General features: G+C 49.2%; 1 protein-coding gene and 1 pseudogene across 1 annotated transcript in view; one reads left to right on the top strand and one right to left on the bottom strand.

The window, feature by feature from the left end:
- LOC147124922 (sodium- and chloride-dependent neutral and basic amino acid transporter B(0+)-like) overlaps positions 1 to 27,575 on the bottom strand; it is a 643,543-nt pseudogene that overhangs the window by 192,882 nt on the left and 423,086 nt on the right.
- LOC147124923 (sodium- and chloride-dependent neutral and basic amino acid transporter B(0+)-like) overlaps positions 22,098 to 27,575 on the top strand; it is a 328,414-nt gene continuing 322,936 nt past the window's right edge. The window contains exons 1-2 of the mRNA XM_085994777.1: positions 22,098 to 22,169; positions 22,423 to 22,564. Coding sequence (XP_085850903.1) covers positions 22,098 to 22,169; positions 22,423 to 22,564 — 214 coding nt within the window. The remainder of the gene's footprint in view (positions 22,170 to 22,422; positions 22,565 to 27,575) is intronic.

Below are 27,575 nucleotides of genomic sequence, written 5' to 3' on the forward strand. Positions count from 1 at the left end.
GCCGTCGCCACGACGATCACGACGGCATACAAGACCCCCAGAAAGACTTAATTATACGAACTTTTAATACACTTCACCCCGTCGGACTCATTTTTTAAGCAAGGGGTGAATGTGGTAAACCACTGTTGTTCACTGTTGTTCTCTCCACTGTTGTTCACTGTTGTTCACTTCACTGTTGTTCACTCTTGCCCATTGTTGTACCTGTCTGTGCATGCCTCAGCTGGCTCCGCCCCTGGCTCCACCCATATGCCCTGGTATAAAGGCGGCTGCTCTGCAGTTCCCCAGGCATTCAGGACCGGTCGACCACTAGAGGCATGCCTTCATTCTTTAGCTAATAAAAGCCTGTTTGTTACTCTCTTAACTTCCAGTCTTTCTCAGTAATTGATAGCGCATCAATGGTACAATGTTAAAGGGGGTGCAAGAACAGAGAGACCTGGGGGTGCTTGTGCACAAGTCTTTGAAGGTGGCAGGACAGGTTAACAAAGCAGTTAATAAGGCACATGGGATCCTGGGCTTTATAAATAGAGACATGAAGTACAAAATCCAGGAGTATTCTGCTAACCTATATACAACACTAGTTCGGCTCCAGCTGGAGTATTAGGTCCAATTCTGTGCATCAAGTGTTTTTCTAGATTATGGGCAGGAATTTCATTGGGCCGTGGAGGTGGGATTGGAGGCGTGTGGGGGGTTAAAATTGCAAAAACTGGCGTGCGGGCCCAACCCCGCCTCAATCCCACCTCCAAGCAATTTTCATTAATTCGTGTCTAATGGTCCCGTCTCCATCCCGCCTCCGAGAGGCGGGATAGGCCGTTAAGGCCTTTAACAAGCACTAAATTGAATGGCCATTTTGAAAGGCCTTTGCGATTTTAACCCTTTTCCCACGTGAAACATGCCTGTTCTGAAACATGACGGTGAAACCTGGCGGGAGCACAATTGGATTGCTGACTATCAGCTGCAGCTCAACCATTAAAGAGATTTGATCAGCCATCATTTGCAGGTGGAAGGACTTTGTTGTCTCAGGTCTGGGGGAACTTTTAGAAGGCATAACCACAGCTGTGGAAGTTTGGAGCCTGACACCCATCTCCAGTGTGACCTCCTGGGAAACCCCTCTCGCCACATTCACTGAGCGCTTCCTGAACTGAGCCATAAACCAGAAGCATAAGAGCCATTTATTTCCTTCCCTTCTTGACATTAGATGAGGATGATGACCAGCCGCTGCACCAGCAGAACCAGGAACAACAGCAGCGCCAACAGCAGCAGCACCAACAGCAGCAGCAACAACAGGAGCATCAAGCTGCTGCTCACCCACCTGAAGCTGCACAGGTGAGAAGAATCCAGCGTATGGAAGCCCGTCGGCGCAGGAGATACCCCCCAAACAGGGTCTACAGACACAGGGTCAGCTACCTCAACATGTCTTGAGCAGCAGTGCCAAAGGCGGCTTTGACTTTCACGAGAGGTAGTGGGTGACATCTGCGCAATGCTGCAACAACACCTGCAGGCCAGAGGACCAGATGGACAACCCTTACCAGTGGCCGTCAAAGTCACCATCGCACTCAACTTTTTTGCCTCAGGCTCATTCTGGGGATCAGCAGCAGACATCAGCGGCATCTCCCAGGCGGCCATACAAACTTGCATCACACAGGTAACCGATGCCCTCTTTGCCATCGCGCACAATCACATCCATTTCACCAAGGATCAAGCAAGTGTCACGGTGTGTGCGGTTGGATTTAGCTAATCTGGCAGGCTTTCCAAGGGTGCAGGGCATCGTTGACTGCACACATGTGGCCTTTAAGGCACCTCATCGCAATCTAGGTATTTTTGTCAACCGCAAGGGCTTCCACTCCCTTAACGTTCAGCTGGCGTGTGACCACAAGAAGGAAATTTTGCATGTCTGTGCCAAGTACCCTGGCAGTTGCCATGACTCCTTCATACTGTGCCAGTCTAGTGTGCCTCCGCTATTCAGTCTGCCAGACCAACTTAACGGATGGCCACTTGGAGACAAGGGCTATCCCCTGAAGACGTGGCTAATGACGCCGTTGAGGAGACCATCCAACAAAGCTGAGGAGAGCTACAACTCCAGCCACATGTCCACCAGAGCCATAATCGAGCAAACCATCAGTTTGCTGAAGATGCGCTTCAGATGCCTGGATAGATCAGGTGGAGCCCTGCAGTACTCAGCAGCCAGGGTCTCCAGAATCGCTGTGGTTTGCTGTGCACTTCACAACATGGCACAGCATCGTGGCTTGCAGATTCCTGAGGACCAAGTGGCTCATCACATATTCTCCTCAGATGAGGATGAGGAGGAGGAGGAGGAGGAGGAGAGCGAAAATGAACATCTTGCAGAGGCTCATCAACCAGCGGCAGCAGTATGTGAGAACATTGCTGCCCGGGATGCAAGGAACGCACTCATCTTGGCCAGATTTGCTTAGTCTAGCCAATCAAGCACTTTTGCCTCACAGCTTCTTACCTGAGCATCGACAATGGCCAAGGACCAGCGGATTCCTAACAATTTGACCACCATACTGACAATTGCAAGTAATTCTAAGCCCTCAATGTGAAAGTCCCATTCGCAAAATGACACATGCCACAACTACAGCAGTAGCCATCAGACTTTTTATTTACATTATTCATCTGATGGCTTTTTCACAGAAAACATCAAATTTCACCCAAGTGACTACCCTTGTGACTATTTGTGCAGTATCTTTCTCTTACACATGCTCCTACGTGGTGCTTCCCCTGTGGCTTCAGCAGATGTGGAGACCCCTTGCTCACTTTCCTGCTGCTCCTGTCTCGACACCTTTGACGGGCATCCTCTGGGGTTGCGAATCTGTGAGGGATCGGCAACAGTCTGCTGCTCCTGCGGCAGTGCAGGGGTTGAGATGTCAATCTCAGATGGGTGTGGACTCTGGTGGGGCTCTGACCAAGGGCTCTGCAGTGGCATGGAAGTGTGAGCGCTTGGAGAGGAGCCCTCACTTCCTTGATGTCTGCCACCAACTTCCCTCTCATGGGTCAGGTCCCCCTCAGCACTTGCAATGGCTTGAAAGCACCTTGCTGCACATCAGGGGGGCCATGGGGACCTGTATCTGCACTGGCAGTCCTACTCAGAAGGACTTCCATGAAGGTCTGCTTTCTCTGTTCAATAGATGACAATCGCTCCTCCAGAGATGTCATTCTATTCTGAACACTCACCATGTTTTCTGCACTCTGGCGACTTATCATCTCCATGGAGGTTGCCATCCTTTCCATGGTGATGCGTTCATACGCCAATAACTCCACAAAGGCTCTGCTCATGTTCGCTATGGACTCCTCCATTCGCTCCACACTCACAGCGACACTGGAGACAAAACCTGCCGGAGACTCCTGCATCTGTTCCTGGAGTTTCAGCACCGCTCATCTTATGGATGGACCCAGAGGCAGAGGGTCGACATGCAGCTGAGCAGAGCTAGCAGAGTCCTGCGCCCTCCGACTAGGATTCTCCACTGCTGTCCCTGTCTCCACAATCTGCTGATGCTCACTTGTGAGCTGTGATACACCAGGTGACAACACTACTCTATGTCCCGAAGGTCCCACCGAGGTGTGAGTGTCTGCGCTGGTGCTGGGTGCGCTGAATTCTGCTGACGCTGCGCCCTCAGAGGTTGCAACTTCCTCTGAGGAGTCTTGAGGCTCATGCTGTTCCTCTTGGCTAGTGGGGATGGGTGCCTGGGATGGCCCTGTGGGGGAGTAAAAGGAAAGAGTCAGAGATCTGATGTCAAGGTTACATGCACATTACATATTGCAGATGATCATAAGTCCATCTGTTACAGCTTCAGAATCATTATCAGCGACTCATGCAATGTCAATGAGAGAGATGGAAAACGATTCTGTCACCAGCTTGCTGTGATGCATCCCTCTGTCCATCACCCACTTGTGCATCTTTCCCCAATCTTACGATCTCCAGGACCGCCTCCTCCCAGGTGGTGAGGTGGGCTACTGAGGGTGGCCCTCCTCCTGTCCTCGCTCTTTCTCGCTTATTGTGAGCTCTCTTTTCCTGCAATGAGGGAGACAAGTGGAGGTTGAGTGAGAATGAAGGAGTGAGTGTAGAGATTCCGTAGCATAGATACTTAGAAGGAGACAAAGATGGAGTGAAGTGGCAAGACCAAGGGCCCTCCCTGTGTGTTGTCCGTTGTTTTCATAGCATCACGGTGATAGGGAGTGTGAGGGCTGCATAGTCGAATAGTTAGGTGAGGAAAGGCAATGGGGATCAGATTGAGGTTGATGGGAAATTCATACTCACTTTTCCTGTGCACAGAAGGTCATGCAATCTCTTCCTGCATTGAATCCAGGTTCTGCGGGTTACTGATAATGTGTTGATCTCCTCTGCCACCTGGATCCACACAGCCTTGGTCTGCTTGGGAGGCTTCTTCCTCCCTGAAGAAGGGAAGAGCACCTCTTTATGAGCTCTTGCTCCCTCAACTAAAGCCTGCAAGGCAACGTCATCAAACCTCGGAGCAGCCCCAGCTCTCTGGCTGGCCATTCTTCCCCCAGGTCCCTGTAGCAAGAAAGGCCAAATTCTTGGCAGTCTGCAGAAGAAGCAAGGCTTGTTGCAGACCTTAAATTCAGCATCAATGATGATGTCATCGGAGGTGACTTTCAGACTGGAAAAACTCAATTTGACATGGGTTCCCACACGTTGGAACTCAATTGGTCAATTAAGTTAAAATTGCATCAATCTCCCACATCAATTTAGATTTGGGTGGATAACACGAAATGCAGATTACACGACCCCAGCCCACCCATGAATTAAAATCCAGCCCTTTATGTTCAAGTTCTGGAATGGGCCTTGAACCTTTGACCTTCTGACCAACTGGGGTAGATAAATGACCTCAGCACCTGGGTAATAATCAGGCAAAACAGATTGGCTGCCCTTTAAAGAATGTGCACAACTTTCATTCCATTGAAATGTCCGTAAGTGTTTCTGAAAGGCACAATTAGAATAAAATGATGCCAAGCTAATGAAAGAGAGTATTGCAACAGTCAAGTCTTGAGATAACAAAGGCAAGGATGAGGGTTTCATCAGCAGATGGGCAAAAGCAGGGACCAAGGGAGGTGATGATATGAAGGTGGAATTAGATGGTCTTTGTGATGGAGAAGACATGAGATCAAAAGCTCATCATGAAAGTGAATAGGACACCGAGGTTGCAAGCAGTCCGATTCAGCCTGAGACAGTGTTGGGGAGGGAGATGGAATCAGTGGCGAGGATACGGAATTTGCAGCAGGGTCCGAAGACTATGACTTCAGGCTTCCCAATGTTTAAGTGGAGAAAATTGGGCTCCTCAGGATTGGATGTCGGACAAGCAGTCTGACAACACAAACATAGTGCAGGGTCAAGTGAAGAGGTGGAGAGGTAGAGCTGGATTTTGTCAGCACACATGTAAAAGCTGACCCCATTTCTTTGGATGATGTTGCCAAGGGGTGGCATGTAGATGAGGAAGAAGAGGGGGCCAAGGAGAGATCCTTGGGTTACTCCAGAGCCAATAGGATGGGGGTGAGAAGAGAAGCCATTTCTGGAGGGTTTCTGGCTGCAGTTGGATCGGTAAGAATGGATCCAAGCGATGGCAGTCACACTGAGCTGGGCAGTGGAGTAGAAGCAGTGGAGGAGCAGGGTGTGGGTGTAGCAAGGTCGAGCAGGATAAGGATGGAAAATGCACCACAGTCATAGTCACAGAGGAAGTAAATTGCAGCTTTGATTAGGGCCGTTACTGTGCTATGGCAGGGGCAGAAACCTGATTGGAGAGCATCAAACATAGAGTTCCTGGAGGGATGGGCCTGGATTTGGGAGGCAACAAGACATGTAAGGACTTTGGAGATGGGGTGGGTGTTTGCACCGAGAGAGGGTTCAAGGCTGGGTTTGTTTGAAGAAGGGGTGTTGACAGCAGTTTGAAAGGGCAGGGGGACAAGACCCGAGGAGAGGGAACTATTTACAATGTCAGCTAGCACAGGAGCCAGGAAGGGAAGTTGTGTCATCAGCAGTTTAGAGGGAATGGGATTAAAGGAGCAGGAGGTGAGTCTCATGGACAAGATGAACTTAGAGAGGGCATGAGGGGTGATAGGAGAGAACTAGAGAAACACAGGATCAGGGCTAGGACAGGGAAGAGAATGTGGGGAGGTATGGCTTCGTGGGCAGGGGAAGGGGTGGCAAGCAATAGAGGAAGCAGAATGGACACTTTCAATTTTAGTGACAGAGAAGTCCATGCGCTCCTACATTGTTGGAGGTGGGAGGGGACTAAGATTCAAGTAGGTGGTTGATAGTGGAGACAAAAGCCAGTAGTTATGTTTGCTCTCTAGAATGTTCCTGGTGTAGTGGCTGATTCTGGTAGAAGAGAATGAAGTCTGATTGCGCTTGATGTGATCCAGCCAGATCTGGAGATGATTGACTGAACCAGTCATTGACAGAAATGCTCAAGTCTGTGTTATATGGATGATGGGAGATACAGGGAATTGATCAGAGTTGGTCTTGTCTATGGTTGAGACATTGGGAGTAGGGAGGCCAAATGAGATAGCAAGTTTGAGCAGATCACTCTGAATATGGTTAGGATTGTTTATATGGAGAGAGGACAGGAAGTCAGTGAAATCAGAGGGCAAAGGTGAGTTGAGATGTAGATTAAAATTCCAAGGTGAGGAATCACTCAATGCAGAGACTAAGGGAAGAATTACTATTAGGAGCTTGAAAGAGGCGAGTAGAACAATGTCAATAAACAGTTGTCACCTTTATGACTATCAATAAAACAGCAGCCCTAAAAATCTTGTATCTTGCCATATTATTGTAACATAAACTAGTATTTTCAACAATAACAATCATTTCTATAGTGCTCCTTGTTGGATCCGTGGTTCAGTGGATATGCTATTATTAAATAATCACACGGATGCTGTACATTAACAATAAATAGATCTTTACTGGAGGAGGGTAGTCTCTAGACTGGGGGTACAGAGGCATGCGCAAAGCTTATATACCGGTGTGGTCACTGCCGGTACTACAGGATACAGGAGCTGTAAAAGTAGTTCTGACTTAAAGGCACATACACTACAATTCCTCCCCTTTTAGATTAATAATACCCCTAATATTCAAATAACAATTAACATTTCAACATGTACATTAAACAACAAAAGTCCATTTATAGATTCAGCCTTTGGGGCGGCTTCCTGACCCTTTCGGATAGCGCCTTTCCGGAGGTTCTTGTTCTTGGTGCAGAGACGATTCTGACCCCTTTTCATCGGGTAGTTCATCGGATTCCACTGCTACTGGGTCTGAAGTAGATGCTACCGGTATGTCGGGTTCATCCCCAGGTACTCGAGACATGGGGTTGACGCATTCCTGTGGCGCTAAGATCTGATCGACGTGGCGTCTCACAATGTTCTCCCCAACATCCACTGTGTACATTAATGGCCCCTGCCTTGTACATATTGTTCCGGGTTGCCATTTCTCTGTTCGGTAGTCACGGGCCAAGACTGGTTGTTCTACATTGAAGCTCCTTGTCGGCTTCTCATTGATGTGCTGGAATTGTTTGTCCTCAACATTTCTTCGCACATTTGGTCTGAGCAAGTCCAGATGAGATCTCAACCTTCGGTTAAAGAACATCATGGCTGGGGTCTGGTTGGTAACTGCATGTGTCACGTTTCGGTAGGCTAATAAGAAATTGTCCATCTTATGCTGTAGTGGAATTTCATCATCGTACATGGCCTTTATCGCCTTCTTAAAGGTTTGTACGAACTTCTCAGCCAATCCATTTGTGGCTGGATGATACGGGGCGGATGTGTAATGCCTTACCCCATTCCTTTTCATAAATTTTTGGAACTCGTCGGACACAAACTGTGGTCCATTATCAGAGAAAATCTGCTCTGGCAAACCGTTTCTGGCAAATATGGTCCGTAGGACTGCAATCGTTTTCTCTGTAGTGGTTGAAGACATTTTTATCACCTCAGGCCACTTTGAATGAGCATCCACTGCTATTAAGAACATTGAGTCCATGAATGGACCAGCGAAATCAATATGCACCCGTTGCCATGGAGAGGAGGGCCACTCCCATGGGTGTTGAGGGGCATGTGGTGGTGCATTTTGGACCTTCTGGCATCCTAAGCAGCTCTTAGTTAGGTCTTCGATTTGTTGATCAATTCCCAGCCACCACACATAAGCCCTAGCAAGGCTTTTCATTTTCACTCCCCCCAGATGACCTTCAAGTAGCTCATTTAGCACTCTCTCCCTTAACTTGGGTGGAATCACCACTCTGGATCCACACATCACTGTCCCCTGGCATACTGACAGCTGTTCTCTTCTGGATGAGAATGCTGGCAACAGTGAGTCGCCATGTGTTGGCCATCCCCTCACTGTCAATTCATATACCCGCGACAGCGGCGGATCATTGCGGGTCTCCTTCTCTATATCCGCGTTCGTTACTGGCAATCGTTCAATTATTGACGAATAAAATATCTCGATAGGGTCCACTGCTGGTGCTTCCTCCACAGTAGGCAGTGGCAGACGCGATAGCCCATCAGCGTTCCCATGCTGTTTCGTGCCTTTATATTCTATTTCATATTGATTTGCCCCTAGAAACAGGGATCATCTTTGTAACCGCTGTGCAGTCATCACTGGAACGCCCTTCTTAGGATTAAAGATGGAGACAAGTGGTTGGTGGTCAGTCAGCAAGGTGAACTTCTGCCCATGCAGATAGTGGTTGAATTTTTTTACTCCCCATACTAGGCTGAGGGCCTCCCTGTCAATCTGGGCGTAGCTGCGCTCGGCTGAGGTTAGTGACAGAGAGGCAAAGGCTACTAGCCTCTCCAACCCGTCTGGGAATTTGTGCGACAGCAGCGCTCCAATACCATAGGGTGATGCATCACATGCCAAACGAATTTGATAGTGTTGGGTTGAAATGGGCCAACACCTCTTTTGATGTGATCAGTTCTTTACACTTCTGGAAAGCTCATCTGTGTTTGTCATCCCACTTCCATGGTACTCCTGTTTGCAGTAGGGTGTTCAGCGGGTGTAATACCGTAGACAATTTTGGTAATAACTTGTGGTAGTAGTTTACCAGCCCGAGGAACGACCTCAGTTGTACACATTTTCTGGTGCTGGAGCCTTGACTACTGCCTCAATCTTGTCAGGGGACTTATGTAACCCCTCTTCATCGATGACGTGGCCACAATACGAGATCTGTTTCTGGAAAAACTCGCACTTGTGGCGATTAGCTCGTAGCCCATACTCCTTTAATCTGGTGAGCACCTTCTCCAAGCTGGCGATGTGATCACCGTCATTTTCACACGTGACCAAGGTGTCATCCAATTAACACTGGGTCCCTGGAATCCCTTGCAGGACCTGATCCATCGCCCTTTGCCAGATAGCCGGAGCCGAGGCTACTCCAAACACCAGCCGGTTGTATTGATAGAGACCTTTATGAGTGTTGATCGTAAGGTAATGTTTCGAAGCTTCTTCTACCTCCATTTGCAAGTACACCTGGGCTAGATCAATTTTGGTGAAGCGTTTACCTCCAGATAGCGAGGCGAAAATATCCTCAATTCGTGGAAGCGGATATTGCACCATGTGAAGGACTGGGTTCACTGTCACCTTAAAATCCCCACAGATGCGGACCTTCTTTGGTTCCCCAGGCGTATTACTCAATGACCTCTTCATTACAGGAATGATGGGTGTAGCCCACTCACTCCAGTCCACTTTGGACAGTACTCCTGAACGTTCCAAACCTTCCAGCTCTGCTTCAACAGCTGGTCTGATCGCATAAGGCACTGGTCTGGCCTTCAGAAACTTTGGGCTTGCATTTCCCTCTATTTTAATCGTTGCTGTTATTCCTTTTAGTGTTCCTAATCCCTCCTGGAACACTTCTTTTGCGTCAGTTAGCATTTTTGACAGTCGTCCAGGTGTGACGTCGTCATCCTTTTTGGCCTCAACCTTCAGTGCCTGTATGGAATGCCAATCTAATTGTATCTTCCGGATCCATTCACGTCCTAGCAGTGGTGGTCCTCCATTTGGCAATACATATATATCCATTTTAGGTATTTCCTGGCCTTTATATGTCACTTTCACCCTTATTTTTCCTTTGGGTAGACTTTTTGCCCCGTATACGTCTTCAAGACAATCTCTGTAGCTTTCAAGGGTATGTGTGAAAATAGCCGCTTGTAGTCTCTTTGATTTATGACTGTTAGAGCTGACCCTGTGTCCAATTCCATTTTCACTTGGACTCCGTCTATCTTGAGTGTAACCCGGATAGTCTGGTGAGCCTCCATTTCTGTTACCTTATGTAGTTTCAGACAACCCAGCGCCTTGCTTCCGGAGTCTGTGTCACTTTTCTGTTCATCTGAACCACTGTCCATCACCTGGTGTACCTTTTTGTACTTCTCCTGTGGCGATTTCTTACTGTTGGTTTTTTTCCCAGACCTGCAAACTCTTGCTATGTGTCCTGTTTTCCCACACTGTCTGCACACTTGGTCCTTGAACCAACAATCTTTCTGGTCATGTGTTGTTCTGCCGCAGCGATAGCACTTCCCTGTTCCATAGGACATTTCATTGGTGGCATATTTTTGCGGTCTCCGTTGTATCTCTGCAGCGCCCCTTGCGGCTGCTTCGTGTGATACTGCCATACTGAAAGCTTTGTCCAGCGTAAGGTCCTTTTCTGATAGAAGCCATTTCTGGGTTCCTTCACTTTGTAGCCCACACACAAACTTGTCCCTTAACATATCTGCTAGTCCCGCTCCAAACTGGCAGTGTTTCGATAGCTTGCGCAGTTCCGTTAGGTACTCAGCATTGCTTTCATCTTTGTGTTGGTTCCTTTTCTGGAACTTAAATCGTTCTGCTATCAGCAGCGGTGTGGGGTTTAAGTGGTCCTGTGGGATTTCTACTATGCTTTCAAAATTCTTGTTTACCGGCTTCTCTGTGGTTATTAGATTTCGCAGTAACCCATAAGTTTTTGCACCCATGGAATTTTACAGAACCAGTGCTTTATTAGCATCTGGCACTTCATTCGCCCTGCAGTACACCTCAATACATTCCACATATGTCGCCCAATCTTCGACTTCATTGTCGAACGTAGAGATACTGCCACTCTTCGGCATCCTTGGGTGTGAGTTAACTGCCACAAATGGTGCCTCCCGCGCTTCCCCTTCTTCTCCGCTGGCACAAAATGGCGTCTCCCGTGCTTTCCTTCCTTCCCGCGCTAGCCCTTCTTCTCTGCTGCGGCTTCTAAAATTGGCGCCTCCTGCGCTCTTCCTTCTTCTCCGTGGCTCAATGGCATCTCCCCTTTCTTTGCCCCGCAGACCCTGTTCAGCCTGTGAGCCCTGGCTGTGCTCTGCGCGTTCTTCTTTTTATATTTTTTGACGCCGCTCAGTCTAGAACCCGGCTGTTTCTTTACCCTCTCTCTCTCCGGTTTGTTTTCTTTTTCTCGACGCCGTTCGGTGTTCAACACCCGGCTGCGCCCTGCACTCTTCACCCTCTGTCTTACCCCGTCGACGTTGCTCGGCTTTCTCTCCGCCGTCGGTCGGCTCCAGCCGCCGCTGCTCGGGAAGGGTCTGCGCTGGACCTGTCATCGGTCTCTTACTGCTCGTCGTGGCTGGGGAACCAAGCCCGGCTCTCCACAGCCTCCCCTGCGAAGTTGAATCTCTGCCTGACTGCTGGGCAGTTGCTCATGGTCGACGCCCGTGTTCCTGGCCTCGACTATTTTTTATTTTTTTATGTTGCAGGCAGATTCGAATCGACACTCGTCGCCACTGTTGGATCTGTGGTTCAGTGCATATGCAATTATTAAATAATCACACGGATGCTGTACATTAACAATAAACAGGTCTTTACTGGAGGAGGGTAGTCTCTAGACTGGGGGTACAGAGGCATGCGCAAAGCTTATATACCGGTGTGGTCACTGCCGGTACTACAGTATACAGTATCTGTAAAAGTAGTTCTGACTTAAAGGCACATACACTACACTCCTCATGCGAAGGAAGACAACTCATCACATATAATGCAGGGGGTCGGGGCTGGTGGGGAGTGGTACGGGGTAACAGTGGACACAGTAGGAGGGAAAGGAAAACAGAAATGTGGGGTGAAGAATGAAGGTACTGATGATAAGAAGGATCTTGTGGAGGTTTGGAAAGCTGGGAAGGAGGTGATGCGATGAAGGATTCAAGGAGGGAGTTCCAGAGGATGGGTTTAGTGGTTGAAAGATTACTTGCTAGATTGGGATGGAAGGAGTGAGGAGCAAAGAATAAACGAATGTCAAAGGAATGGAGGCTGAGTGCAGGGATATATGACTGGAGGAGAATGTAAAGGTAGAATTGGTTAAGACCATGAAAAAATTTGCAAGTGCCGAAAATTAAGATATTGAAACTGATTCAATGGAATGCATGGAGTTTGGAAAGGCTCCACCATCATTGAGGATGGGGATATTCATGGAGCCTCCTCCTCCTGTTAGTTGTTTAATGGTCCACCACCATTCACGACTGGATGTGGCAGGACTGCAGAGCTTTGATCTGATCCGTTGATTGTGGGATCACTTTGCCCTGTCTATAGCATGCTGCTTCCACTTTTTATAATGCATGTAGTTCTGTGTTGCAGCTGCCCCAGGATGGCACCTCATTTTTAGGTAAGCCTGGTGCTGCTCCTGGCATGCTCTTCTACATTGCTTATTGAAGCAGGGTTGGTCCCCTGGCTTGATGGTAATAGTAGAGTGAGGGATATGCCGGGCCATGAGGTTACAGATTGTGGTGGAATACAATTCTGCTGCTGCTGATGGCCCACAGTGCCTCATGGATGCCCAGTTTTGAGCTGCTAGATCTGTTCTGAATCTATCCCATTTAGCATGGTGGTAGTGCCACACAACACGATGGAGGGTGTCCTCAGTGTAAAGACGGCCCAGACTGGCAGTTATGTCCTTCAGGACTCGGCCAGCTCAGTCAGCAGTGGTGCTACCGAGTCATTCTTGGTGATGGACATTGAAGTCCCCCACCCAGAGTATATTCTGTGCCCTTGCTACTCTCAGTGCTTCTTCCAACTGGTGTTCAACACAGAGGAGTCCTGATTCATCAGCTGAGGGAGAGCGATAGGTAGTAATCAGTCGGGGGTTTCCTTGCCCATGCTTGACCTGAAGCCATGAGACTTCATGAGGTCCAGAGTTAATCTTGAGGACTCCCAGGGCCACTCCTTCCCGACTGTATACCACTGTGCCACCATCCCTGGGGGGTCTGTCCTGCCAGTTGGACAGGACATACCCAGGAATGGTGATGGAGGAGTTTGGGACATTGCCTAATAGGTATGATTCTGTTAGTATGACTATGTCAGGCTGTTGCTTGACTAGTCTGTGGGGCAGCATTCCCAATTTTGGCACCAGTCCCCGGATGTTGGTGAGGAGAACTTTGCAGGGTTGACTGGGCTGGGTGTGCCATTGCCATCTCCGTAGCTGGTGCCAAGGCCGATGCCGGGTGGTTGGTCCAGTTTTATTTTGATTATTTTGCGCCGTAGCGGTTTGTTACAACTGAATGGCTTGCTAGGCCATTTTAGAGGGCAGTCAACCACATTGCTGTGGGTCTGGAGTCACATATAGGCCAGACCAGGTAAGGATGGCAGATTTCCTTCCCTAAAGGACATTCGTGAACCAGATGAGTTTTTATGACAATCCAATAGTTTCATGATTACAATTACTGATACTACTTTCTCTTCATAAATCTAATAAGAATCATGATCCGAACAATGAAATATGAGAGAATGAAGATAAATTGATTATTCTGTATAGTGATAGAAGAAACATATTTCTGGATCGATGGATAGATGGATGGATAGATGGATGTATAGATGGATGGATGGATAGATGGATGGATAGATGGATGGATAGATGGATAGGTAGATGGATAGATGGATGGATAGATAGATGGATAGATAGATGGATAGATAGATGGATAGATAGATGGATAGATGGATGGATAGATGGATGGATAGATGGATGGATAGATGGATGGATAGATGGATAGATGGATGGATAGATGGATGGATAGATGGATGGATAGATGGATGGATAGATGGATGGATAGATGGATAGATAGATGGATAGATAGATGGATAGATAGATGGATAGATAGATGGGTAGATGGATGGATAGATGGATGGATAGATGGATAGATGGATGGATAGATGGATAGATAGATGGATAGATAGATGGATAGATAGATGGATAGATAGATGGATAGATAGATGGATAGATAGATGGGTAGATGGATGGATAGATGGATGGATAGATGGATAGATAGATGGATAGATAGATGGATAGATAGATGGGTAGATGGATGGATAGATGGATGGATAGATGGATAGATGGATGGATAGATGGATAGATAGATGGATAGATAGATGGATAGATAGATGGATAGATAGATGGATAGATGCATGGATAAGTGGATAGATAGATAGATGGATAGATAGATGGATAGATAGATGGATAGATAGATGGATAGATAGATGGGTAGATGGATGGATAGATGGATGGATAGATGGATAGATGGATGGATAGATGGATAGATAGATGGATAGATAGATGGATAGATAGATGGATAGATAGATGGATAGATGCATGGATAAGTGGATAGATAGATAGATGGATAGATAGATGGATAGATAGATGGATAGATAGATGGATAGATAGATGGATAGATGGATGGATAGATGGATGGATAAATGGATGGATAGATAGATGGCTATATAGATGGATAGATAGATGGATAGATAGATGGATAGATAGATGGAGAGACAGATGGATAGATGGATGGATAAATGGATGGATGGATAGATGGATAGATAGATGGATGGATAGATAGATGGATGGATGAAAATGCAGACACAGCAAGTGAAATGTTTTCTTCCCTCATTCCAAATTTGGTCAGATGTTCGACCAGGGAAACTCTCTATCTCTCATTCAGTTTTTAAGACTGATGTTGGTTTCATGTTTTGTTTTTCTAAAAGAGATGTTTGGCCAAGAAATTCAAGAAGGCCCAAAAATGGGAGGTGGCACTGCAGGGCAAGATTTGCTCGTGCCATTTAGAAAGCATAGGCTGCATATATTATTTTGGTACTGACTGCTGATTTGAATGATGTTAGTGCTCAGCCCAGGGATTAACGTGCTACTTCAGGCTGTGCCCTCAGCAGGAGGACAAATGTCACATTGCTATCGCGTCACTGGAGCAAGGCTACATTCACAGAATAGAATCATAGAATGATTACAGCACAGAAGGAGGCCATTCAGCCCATTGAGCCGATGCAAGCTCTCTGCAAGAGAACTTCAGCTAGTCCCACTCCCCCACCATTTCTCTTAAAGCAAGGTTGCATTTTTGAAAGCAGTCTGAAAGGTGAATTGCCTTGTGAACATTTATTTTAAATCATTCCAAAATAGGCAGTCTCTAGCCCTTAAAGCCCAACTGCTTTCTAAAAAAAATTAAAAATCATTCTAAACAAGGCAGTCTTCGGCTCTTAAAGCTGAACTGCCTTCTGCACATAAAAAATGATAAAAGTGCTTCAGCACTAACACAAATCGCTCAATAGACCAGGAAAAGGGAACCCAGGGTCTCGCACGCAGCACTCCACCTTTATGCAGGGGTCAGCACTGGAGGAGAGGTCCTCTATCCACAGGGGGCCAGGCCAGACAGAAGGATGTGGGGCCAGATCGCTGAGGCAGTCACTGCCAGCAGTGTCATCCCCAGGACCTGGCTCCAGTGCCCAAAGATATTTCATGTTCTCAGACAAGTGGTCAAGGTCAGTGAATGGATCTTCAAAATCATCTCCTACCAACTGCCCCACTAGCCTCACACACTGCTCAATGCACGACCGCCCCCACCGCATCACTCACCTTCCAAAAATCTCGACGAAACACGAGGCTCACCTCACATTCCTAGCTTCACCTCACTCCCTTGGAGGAGAGGGTGCTGGCCAATCTTGGCAGGGGCATGGCTGAGCCCTTGGCCAGTGATGGAGCTGCAAGAATACAAGTTGCTGGTATCCTCATGTTATTCTCCTTCTCGCATCCCAATACCCCCTCATCCCACAACATCTCCTAATGTACAAGCTGGACATGGTGTAAGCATGCACTTCTTGCTTTCTTGCCCTCCCCTCACCACAACCTTACTCTTGTGCCTTTCTCGTTTCAGACACCCAAAAAATCCAGCCTGCCCAGCCAATGGTTGACCAAGAAGAGGGAGAGGAGAGTGAAGATGAAGAAGAAGAAACACCATCATTCGATTTCACACTCCCAGCCACCAGCTCCTCGAGGTCGACCAGGAAGGCCATCTGCAGTGTCCCCCATTGAATGTCAGCAGCCTTCCACCAGCCACTGGGGTACCACTGTGTGACAATCAGTACAATAGGCAAAGTCACACACAAGACAGTCACTGAGGGAATGTACAAGTGTGGTGAGTTGATTTCTTGATGTCATATTGGATGGATAGATGTATGAATTTGGATTGGAATGTTTGCTTTGTGGTGGCTTTTATTTCAGCATTGTGGCCAAGAGGACACTGTGATGGCCAATAACAGAGGGAAGGTAAGGTGTGGGAAAAGGTTGATCATCCTCATACTTTATCCTCCTTCTCACATCCCACTTTCCCTTCATCCTACAATCTCTTTTGACTTACAATCTGCGCATGGTATAAGCAAGCTCCTCTTGGTTTCCTGCTCCCCCCTCACCACAACCGTACCCTTGTACCTTTCTCACTTCAGAACCCAAGAAATCCAACCTGCCCAGCCACTGGTTGTACAAGAAGAGGGAGAGGAGAGTGATGAAGAAGAAGAAACACCATCTCTCGCAGCCACCAGCTCAGATATTGATACTGCACAGAGTTTAGAGGGTAGCTTAGAGGTGGGATCAGCACATGGTGAGTCACCGGGCATGAGTGGGCTACAGCCCAGGCAGGGGGAAAGGGTAGCACAGGTGGCATCTCCCCGGAGGGTGAGATCACAACCGAGTTCTGCTGCAGAGCACTCAGATGAGGACTTCGATGGGGTGGCCTACAGAGAAGGCTGATGCGTATGCACACTGAAATGCTTGGTTCATTGACAGGACTGCCAGAAAGCCTGAGTGCAATGTCAAGGAGCAAAAAGGAGTCCAGCACCAACCTTGCACATGGCTTTGCGCAGAGTTTGGAGCCCACATTTTCTAGCATGGAAGGGGTGGGCAGAAACATTAGCGCACTTGTGGACCCAACCATCATGCAGTGTCTGATGGCTGATCTCAGCTTCCATTGCAGCACAAGCAGAAGCCACACTATGTCTGAGTGCTGCAGTGGAAGTGCAGCCTGCTCTTCTAGGACAAAAAGGAACGTGTCTTTACCCTACGTTACAATGATCGTGACTCTGGGATTTACTGACACATACACACAATGTTGGATTAACCGTTGACACTTTTACTCATCTAACTCAAGTTAGATAAACATAATTATAGCAAAACATACACTCTCACTCCCCTCATATTTATGTCCTGAATTATTGTGGCTACAACCAGATGGTCAATTGTGTACTAATCTCACTTGATCACTTTAGTCAGTGGGCCTCAAGACCGGAGACTCAGTTGATCAGTTTAGTCTAGCAACAGTTTCCCAATTTAATATACTGGCCATCTTAGATATCCGCTCTTACATGCGGTTACTGACTGAAAGTCAGAGAAGGCATTTTCATTGGCAACTGGGCAGCACAAATAATGTCCCCCTCTCACGTTACAATTTATCTTCTCCCGCAGAATATAGTAATTGCACCATTTCCAACTGGCCCTGGGTAGCCCGCAGGCTCCTCACCAGGCACCAAATGTAACAGCAATACATAAGCATTATAAGGACAAAACAAGACTACAAATAACAATGGGGCAGTAATCCTCCCCAAACGCATGAGTACGGAAGGGGTACTCACGCATCTGGCCGGAGGAAATGCCGGTTTTCAGCATGCACAGCGCATGCGCTGAAAACCGGCATTTCCTCTCCTCTAACCCAAGAGGTGAAGAGGCTAGCGCGTGCGCTGTAGGGGGCAGCGCGTGCGTCTTGGATTTCCTCTGTTTTGGGGGATTTGCGCATGTGTAAAGGCCTCCGGTGTTTACGCTTGTAAAAAGCACACGTAAGTATTTATTTTTACAGGCAAGTGGTGTTTTAGTGCAATTTAGAATTTTTTTTTCCACAGGTTTATTATTTTAAAGAATCTACAATAAGGTAAGTTTAGTTTTAGACCCTTTTTAGAAAATAATTATTTTTTTCAAAAAAAAAAATTATTGTTTAAATTATTTTTTAAAACTTATTTATACTTAATTTAATGATTGGGATTTTTTTAAATTTTATTTAAAGTTTAAGTAGTGTTTTGGGGTGCAGTACTTTTCATGAGTTTGACAGTTCTTACTCTCAAACTTATGAATGAAGATTCCCCTCCCCTGATTGGCTGAACAGTGCTCACCTGATCCCAGCCGGCACATCGCACTAACTACGCCGCTGGGTCAGGTTAGCACAGCGCGCCGACATCAGAACCGGGCCACTGACAGGAAATCCACTGCGGGCCAGGTTTCAGATGTCGGCGCGCCGGGTAAGTGCACATCGGGGGCTTGCACGCGCGGCAAGCCCCCGACACCAAGTTCTGGGCCATTATCACTGAGTTTAGACGTAGCCAGGGATTTTGAGACAGTTTGTATGTTGTCTCATACCAGTGTCCCGCTCCTAGTTCCTCATCTACCTGACTAGCTCTTTCCTTATGTTTCTAGGAGATGTTTCTGGGAGGTCGTGGTGCGTTGCAAGATTCGCTTCAGATTCAGAGAGAGTGGAGGAATTGGGTGCCCGAAGGCATGCACTGCCTCAATGGCTGCAGCAATTCCTTTGATTTTTACTCGGAAGGTGGTGGAATTGTCTTGGTGCGTCGGATGGTACTGATCCTCCCCAATTATGGTTTTCTCAGTGGGGTGGAAGCAGAAGTTAAAGGTTGTAAATGCGCATGTCTTTAATCCATGTTTGTATGTTTTTCAATTGGTTGCTCCACAGATTGTGCCATTGGGTCATATACCACACTATGATTCGGGTGGCCCCATTTTTCAATGCTCATGGAAGAGACCGGGGGATCATACTCATTTAAGGTGAATTCACATCCCGGACCCCCTGGTTCAGTTACATCACAGGAGCAAACCAATGCTCCTCCAATCAGGTGGCAACATTCAGTGTTAGGTGCCTTTCAAGTTACGCCTCTCCTTATCCAGGTTCGGGCCAGTTTCATATACTCCAAATGTAACTCACCCTCTATTACCCCCACCGAGGGCACCATAAATAGTTCCCATTCCTGTGACTTCTCCAATTTGGGCAACCGGAGGGCTGCCCCAACGAAGAGTCCGGGACTGTTATCCGTGTGATGACTACTAGGACACGGTCCTCGGGCCACCATCATCCGCCCATATCTACGGATCTTACACAGAGGAGGGGGGTCAGTTCCAGGGTACATTGGAGAGACTCAGCCTCGGAGTTGGGCTTCAGACACCCAGAAGAGGATCCACACCTTTTCTAGGTCTTGTAGTCCCTCCTGTACTTGTATCAGGAGAAACTTCCCATGCACCGTGCACGCTACCGCCTTTGCAGCTTAATTATCTGATTTCTCATTTTCCAAAATAATGCCTGATGCACTATCAACAACACCAAAGACTACAAGTTGAACTTATACGAAGTAGGCTTTTATTGACTAAGAACTGGAGCATGCCTCTGCTAGTGGATCCATCCTAAGAGCTCCCGGGGGAAGGGTGGTGAGTCACCTTTATACCCGGGCTTAGGGGTGGAGCCAGGGGTGGAGACATGCCCGGACTTGTACAGAGTTAACAGTGGTTTACCACACAGACATGTACAGAGTTAACAGTGGTTTACCACAATGCCGTTAACCTTTACCTGAGTTTTTACGAGTGCCGTCACCTCAATAAGTGACTGGAGCGTTATGGTGTGCTCACTTCGAGACTGTTTTTGTTCCTCATTCATATTTATCAGCAAGCTGTGCGACGCTTTGCGCATAGCCTGATGTTCCTCCCAAAAATCCTCTATGTTCCCAGAATTCATTGCTGCAATTCCCAGGGCTCCTCCTATCCCCATCCATTCTATGAGATCTCTCTTTCTACGCATACCCCTCTTTTCTGCCCCTCCTGTTCAGGCACCTCTGCCCATTTTTCCTCTCCTGGTGGCCACTCATCTCCCCGCTCTCTTCCTGCAGTGCGTTTATAAAAGTTCTCAATTGTTTGGTCGAACAGCATCTGAAATAGTCGTTGGTACCTCCACTTACATAACTGTTCCCGAATATTTAGAGCCGAGATCTCAAAAACCACGGGAACATTCTCCCATACAATGTTATTGATCAAGATCTGGTGTGCGTGGCGTAGCACCAACCCATTCCTAGGAACCTTGCCAAATACCCGGGCAAGTGCCTGTATGATTGGTGTCAAAATAAGTCTTTTTCCTCGGTATTGTAAGATGGCAACTATATTAAATTGGGAAGCTGTTGTTCGACTAAACTGATCAAGTGAGTCTCCAGTCTTGAGATCCACTGGCTAAACTGATCAAGTGAGATTAGCACACAATTGACCATCTGGTTGCAGCCATGATAATTCAGGACATAAATATGAGGGTAGTGCAAGATTTTGGCATTGCAGTCAAGGACAAGTCCCCAAGTTGAGGCACCCAGGGCAAGGTAAGCCTGACCAGCACTTGAGTCTGGGCAGCATAAACGGGAACCCTTAAGGTACTTACTCTGTGTATGTTGTGCTATAATTGTGTTTAACTTGAGTTAGACAAATGAAAGTGCCAACGGTTAATCAGACATTGTGTGTATTTAACATATTTAACTCGGGCTCCCACAGTGTAATTGGGAGCCCAACTTAAAATTCACTGCTGCTGCGCCGGTTTCCCAGGGTGGGAAAACCCGGCAGTGAAGGGGAGGCAGGAGCTGCCGGCTCCACAATGTAAGCACCTTTCCCAGCACTCCTTGTGGGCCAGGAGAGCAGGAGCGCTACCCCACCCTTCATGGATGCCTTTGGACTCCCCCAGCCCCATTTCCAGCCTCCACCCCCCTGCCCCCCACAGCGCTCCCGATCCTGGCCTCTCTCCCCTCTCCTGATCCCGGCCTCTCTCCCCCCTCCTGATCCCAGCCTCTCCCCCCCCTCCCGATCCCAGCCTCTCTCCCCCCCTCCCGATCCCAGCCTCTCTCCACCCTCCCGATCCCAGCCTCTCTCCCCTCCCTGCTCCCGATCCCGGCCTCTCTCCACCCTCCTGATCCTGGCCTCTCTCCCTGCTCCCGATCCCAGCCTCTCTCCCCGCTCCCGATCACAGTCTCTCTCCCCCCTCCTGATAGTGGCCTTGGGATTTGGGCCGTTCGTCATACTAGTCAGAACTACAATGATTATGTTTTACTAAACAAGTTACAAACATATTTGCTGAACTAGACTGTACATCTTGTGTGTCTGTGACATAACATAAAGCCCACAGCTACAACTGAACTGACATCAGTCTGTCATTTAGTGTTGGGCGTGAGACCACATGGAGCAGTATAGCTGGAGCAAAAACAAATATTCAAACAGAATTTAAATGTTTGACAATCACGCAGCCAGTCCTTCGATTGCTTTAAGTTTCTGACATCAGAACAGACTGTCCCATTTTTGAGCAAACACATGCAGAGTTCTGCACTGCCTGAGCTCCTGATTGGTGCAGGTGCACTTGGTGCTGTCCCCTTTAAAAATGCTGCTGGCATCAAACCTGTAGATGCAGAATAACTGCCCTTTGGTACTGAGTGTTCTGAAACTAATGCAAATAACCTGCAATAGGAACATTTAGTCTGGAAATTGAGTAATTAACAGCAGAAGTACTCTGTGAGCTTGGGTATCAGCAGATCCTCAGTAAACAGAGCTACACCCCTTTTAAACAGAGTAAGGGACTGGCTTCTGACTGTGGAAGAATCATTGACTGGTGTGGAGCTGAATCATCCTTAACCAGAGTCCCGGAGCAGGACAAAGTTCACAGACTTTTGAACAAAAGTGTCCAACTCAAGGTTTACATCCAACCCCTGAGCAGGTGGAACAATCGTTCATCATTGTCCACAAATGGACCAGAGAGAATTGGCTTTATCTGTGTTTTCACAGAATGACCATCAAACACATCCTCCAGAGGACATGGTGAGTATTTTATCAAAACATGACAGTAAACTCATGTAAAACCCTGAGATGTGCTGATGATTTGGGGGTTTTGGTTGTTGTGAATTGCAAAGGCTCTCTGTGGGGTTCAGGGTGTTTCCAAACTACCAACCGATTGCTGCTAAATGGAGAACAACACAGTATTTCTGTAGTGGGTAAAAACTGTACTTTTTGCTTGAGTTCTAGTCTGATAATGTCTAACTTCTGAGTCGGCCATTTCCTGTCTTTCCCCCAGGCTGCCACTAATGAACGTGACGAGAATGTGGAGCGAGGCAACTGGTCCTCGAAGACTGACTACTTGCTGTCAGTGATCGGCTCTGCTGTGGGTCTGGGCAATGTTTGGCGATTCCCTTACCTGGCTTACAGAAATGGAGGAGGTACTGTAGTCAAATCCAAAATACAGGGGAGGGAAAGGAGAAATAAAGGGAACAATTCATTGATTTATAAAGAATATTAAATTCAAAATGAACCAGGGAACCCTTTATTTTACTAGGTAAATAACAAAGTGTTAAACATTGTGATATAAGAATCAATGAATTGAATCTCTCAGCTTTAAACCATTGACTATTTATACAATCTTTTTCCTTGGGATGTGGGTGATGTGACAAGGTGGTATTTATTGCCATTCCCGAGTTGTTCTGAGGGCAGTAAGAGATAACCACATGGTGTGGGACTGGAGTCATGTGTAGGTCAGGCCAGGTAGGGGTGGCAGTGACCCTTTCAGCTGAGGACACTAGTGAGCCAGTTGGGTTTTTACAACACTCCATTACCTGTTATTGTCATTTTTAGTTCCAGCCCACAGGTTCCCAGATTTATTGAATTAAATTTCACAATTTATCTTGATGGGATTTGAACTGGTGAACTGTAGGTTCAGATTCCAGTACCAGAGCCACTGCGCTTAAGGAGCTTAGAATCATAGAATCGTAGAAATTTACAGCACAGAAGGAGGCCATTCGGCCCCTCGTGTCTGTGCTGGTTGAAAGAACTCTCCAGCCTAATCCCACTTCCCAGCTTTTGGTCTGTAGTCTTGCAGTTTACGGCACTTCAAGTGCAAAAAATTAGCTTCACCCCAGTTGGGACAATCTCTGGCTTAGGAGGCCAGTGCCATATCCATTTTTTTTTAATGGATTTATTCAACATTTAAAACATTTCCAACATCATGATCATTCCATTGCATCATAGAAATCCATTCTGCCACTCTGCACGGTTATTCCTCCACCACTTATTAACATCAAAAACTGAAGTTTACGTTGTCTCCCATGATATATACTAGCCTATTGTACTTTAACAACTGATCATAAAACACTACCTTTAAAGTCCTGTCTGAATAGAACATCCGCAGAGTCTTATAGGGGGAAAAATTTCATTGCTTTGCACCTCCCGTTATCGCCCTAAGAGGGCGCTAATGGTGCGCAAAGCAACCAGCGCTCGGGCGCAGCGATGTTTACGCCGCTCGCGAAATTGATCAGACATTTTGCAACGGCGCTAAAAGCTACTTCCACGATCTCCTGCTCCCACAGATCATGATGTCAGTTGAGTGTGCAACGCCCCGGTAGCGCCCCGGACCGGATATTGAGTGACGCGCCCTGCCTTTCTGCCTGCCTCTAGCAACGACAGGTTGAGGGGAATGTTTTGCAGTCGGGAAGAGACTGGGGGAGTGCTATTTAAAGGCGGCCGCATTATGTCTTTTTTTGTCAGTGACATTTTTGCACCACGCATTCTGAGAGAGGCTTCTGGAGAGGTGTAACGCTGTGTGAAGGAGTTTTGGGTACTGAGTAGCACTTTGCAGGTTCATTTTGATTTGACCTTGCATCAATTTAGAAGAGACTATGGGGCTGCACTCTGAGCTCTTTCCCTGGGCCTCTCCATTGTTCTTTCCAACAGAATTGATGTACAGGTCTCTCCAGGCCGAGATACAAGGCTGCAATGAGCAGGGTGTGGATGGAGAGCAAGATCGACCCTCCAGGGGCAATAGAAGCCAAGTTTGCAGTTGGAGGAGATAATTAGCGCAAGGCGCTAAACTTTCCCCCAGCCAAAAAATGTACCCCAAACGGGGCGATACCAAATTTCTCCCCCATAATCATTTAGCTTATATTTAACTAGCTGGAGTGCCCGGCAGTGCCGAGGCTTTTTCGAGGGCATGTTGTTGTTGGAAGAGAGAGAGAGAGCAACTGGGGGGAAGAGAGAGAGAGAGAGCGACTGGGGGGAAGAGAGAGAGAGAGCGACTGGGGGGAAGAGAGAGAGAGCGACTGGGGGGGAAGAGAGAGAGAGAGCGACTGGGGGGGAAGAGAGAGAGAGAGCGACTGGGGGTAAGAGAGAGAGAGCGACTAGGGGGAAGAGAGAGAGAGAGCGGCTGGGGGAAGAGAGAGAGAGAGCGACTGGGGGGAAGAGAGAGAGAGAGCGACTGGGGGGGAAGAGAGAGAGAGAGCGACTGGGGAGAAGAGAGAGAGAGAGCGACTGGGGGGAAGGGAGAGAGAGAGCGACGGGGGGAAGAGAGAGAGATGAGGGACTGGGGGGAAGAGAGAGAGAGAGCGACAGGGGGGAAGAGAGAGAGAGAGCGACTGGGGGGAAGAGAGAGAGAGAGCGACTGGGGGGAAGAGAGAGAGAGAGCGACTGGGGGGAAGAGAGAGAGAGCGACGGGGGGAAGAGAGAGAGCGATTGGGGGGAAGAGAGAGAGAGACTGGGGGGAAAGAGAGAGAGCGACTGGGGAGAAGAGAGAGAGCGACTGGGGGGAAGAGAGAGAGTGACTGGGGGAAGAGAGAGAGTGACTGGGGGGAAGAGAGAGAGCGACTGGGGGGAAGAGAGAGAGCGACTGGGGGGAAGAGAGAGAGGGACTGGGGGGAAGAGAGAAAGCGACTGGGGGAAGCGAGAGAGCGACTGGAGGGAAGAGAGAGAGCGACTGGGGGGGAAGGGGAGGGGGGAAGGTGGGGGAGGGGAGGGGGGAAAGGGGAGGGGAGGGGGAAAGGGGAGGGGGGGAGAAAGGGGGGAGGGGGAGGGGGAGGAAGAGAGGGGGGGAGAAGGGGGGAGGAGGGGGAGGGGGAGGGGAGGGGGAAGGGGGGCAGGAGGGGGGGGAAGGGGGGAGGGGAAGTGAAGGAGAGGGGGAGAGGGGGAAGGGGGGGAGGGAGAGGGGGGAGAGAGGGGAGGGAGGAGGGGGGAGAGGGGGGAGGGGAGGGGGGAGAGGGAGGGGAGGGGTGCGAGGAGGGAGGAGAGGGGGAGAGGGAGAGGGAGGAGAGGAGGGAGGGGGGAAGGAGGGGGAGAGAGGAGGGAGGGGGCAGCCCAGCAGACCCTCTCCCCTCTGCCGGCGATGGCTCCGCTGAGCTCCGTGCCACCCCACGCACTTGCCATGCCGAGCACAGTGCCCCGGTCAGCCCGAGCACCGCCCTCCCGAGGCCGGGACTGAGGCGGCTTGAGACGGCCAATTGCGGCTGGCCGGGCCCCGGTTGCCTTGGTAACCCTTCTCCTCTCTCCGCCTCCCGATATCCGGGACTGGGCCTGAGCGGCTTGAGATGGCCGATTGCAATTGGCGAGCCCGGTTGCCGGGGTAACCCTCTCTGCTCCACCCCCCCCGCTAACCTGCTCGCTTCCCTCTGGCTGCGCTCTGTGTGGATGTGCGTGTGTGCCGTGCAGCGTGAGCGCGAATGAAGCCCCAGCCAGCCTTTACCAAGATGGCTGGCCGCGGGTTGGGAATCGGGCCCAGCGGGGGGGTGAGGGGTGAGGGGTGGGAGGAGCTTGCCACAAAACAAATGCCTAGGGTCCAGCATGGCTGGCAACAGACTCCCAGGCTTCGAGGCCTACCTGCAAAAACGGGGAAAGGTAGGAAAATTAATGAGATTAGATAAAAGATTTAGAAAGTAATTAACTTTTTTTTAAAACAATATGTGTTTTAAAAGCGACTTTTTTTTTAAAGACGCAGAAAGCGGGAAAAAGAAATGAAAAGTTTGGAATCAAGATGGCGGCGACTCACCTCAGTTCAGAACGCTAAGGCCCGCCCACACACCGTCAGGTCACCGAAGCGTAGGATTGGTCAATTGTCCCGTCACTCGACTCTAGGAGGGCCCGCCCGCACGCGCCAGGAACCCGCCCGCACCACGCAGCGATTGGTCGACCGTCGGGTCGCTCGACCGTACGATTGGTCGACCTTAATGTCACTCTATTGCTAATGAGGGGATAATGAGATGCTAATGAGCGGAATTTTGAACGTTTTTTGGATACCGCGGGAACAATTTTTGTCTCGCCGAAATGTAAATACGCTTATGACTGTTCCGGAATCGTAAGCTTTCTTTTGATGTAATGCACGTGTAGGTACGCTCTATAACTTGAGAGTGTATAGCCAGACAGACTGAAGGACAGACAGACAGACAGATAGACAGACAGACAGACAGACAGATGTATCCTTTTATATATATAGATGCCCGGCGGTGCCGAGGCATTTTCGAGGGCATGTTGTTGTTGGAAGAGAGAGAGCGACTGGGGGGGGAAGAGAGAGAGCGACTGGGGGGGAAGAGAGAGAGCGACTGGGGGGAAAGAGAGAGAGCGACTGCGGGGAAGAGAGAGAGTGACTTGGGGGAAGAGAGAGAGCGACTCGGGGGGAAGAGAGAGAGCGACTGGGGGGGAAGAGAGAGAGCGACTGGGGGGAAGAGAGAGAGCGACTGGGGGGAAGAGAGAGAGCGACTAGGGATGAAGAGAGAGAGCGGCTGGGGGGAAGGGGAGGAAGGGGGGAAGGGGTGGGGAAGGAGGGGAAGGGGGGGAAAGAGGGGGGAAGGGAGGGGGGAAAAGGGGGGGAAGGGGAGGGGGAATGGGGGGAAAGGGGAGCGGGGAAGGGGGGATAGGGGAGGTGGGGAAGGGGGGGAAAGGGGAGGGGGGTGGGAAAGGGGAGGGGAGGGGGAGAAAGGGGAGGGGGCAAGGGGGGGAAAGGGGAGGGGGAAAGAGGAGGGGGGCAAAGGGGAGGGGGGAAAGGGGAGGGGGAAGGGGAGAGGGGGAAGGGGGGAGAAAGGGGAGGGGAGGGGGGAGAAAGGGGAGGAGGGGGGGAGAAACGGGAGGGGGGAGAAAGGGGAGGGGAGGGGAGGAGGAGAGGGGGGGGAGAAGAGGGGGGGAGAATGGGAGGGGGGAGCCAGCAGACCCTCTCCCCTTTGCCGGCAATGGCTCCGCTGAGCTCCGTGGCGCCCCACGCACTGACATGCCGAGCGCAGCGCCCCGGTCAGCCCGAGTGCCGCCCTCCTGAGGCGGCTTGAGACGGCCGATTGCGGCTGGCTGGGCCCGGTTGCCTTGGTAACCCTCCTCCCCTCTCCGCCTCCCGATCTCCGGGATCGGGCCTGGGCCTGAGCGGCTTGAGACGACCGATTGCGGCTGGCGAGCCCGGTTGCCGGGGTAACCCTCTCCGCTCCCGCT

The sequence above is a fragment of the Somniosus microcephalus genome, chromosome 1 (assembly GCF_052327205.1).
Source record: "Somniosus microcephalus isolate GS21.2 chromosome 1, FLI_Smic_1.0, whole genome shotgun sequence".
NCBI classification, from domain to species: domain Eukaryota; kingdom Metazoa; phylum Chordata; class Chondrichthyes; order Squaliformes; family Somniosidae; genus Somniosus; species Somniosus microcephalus.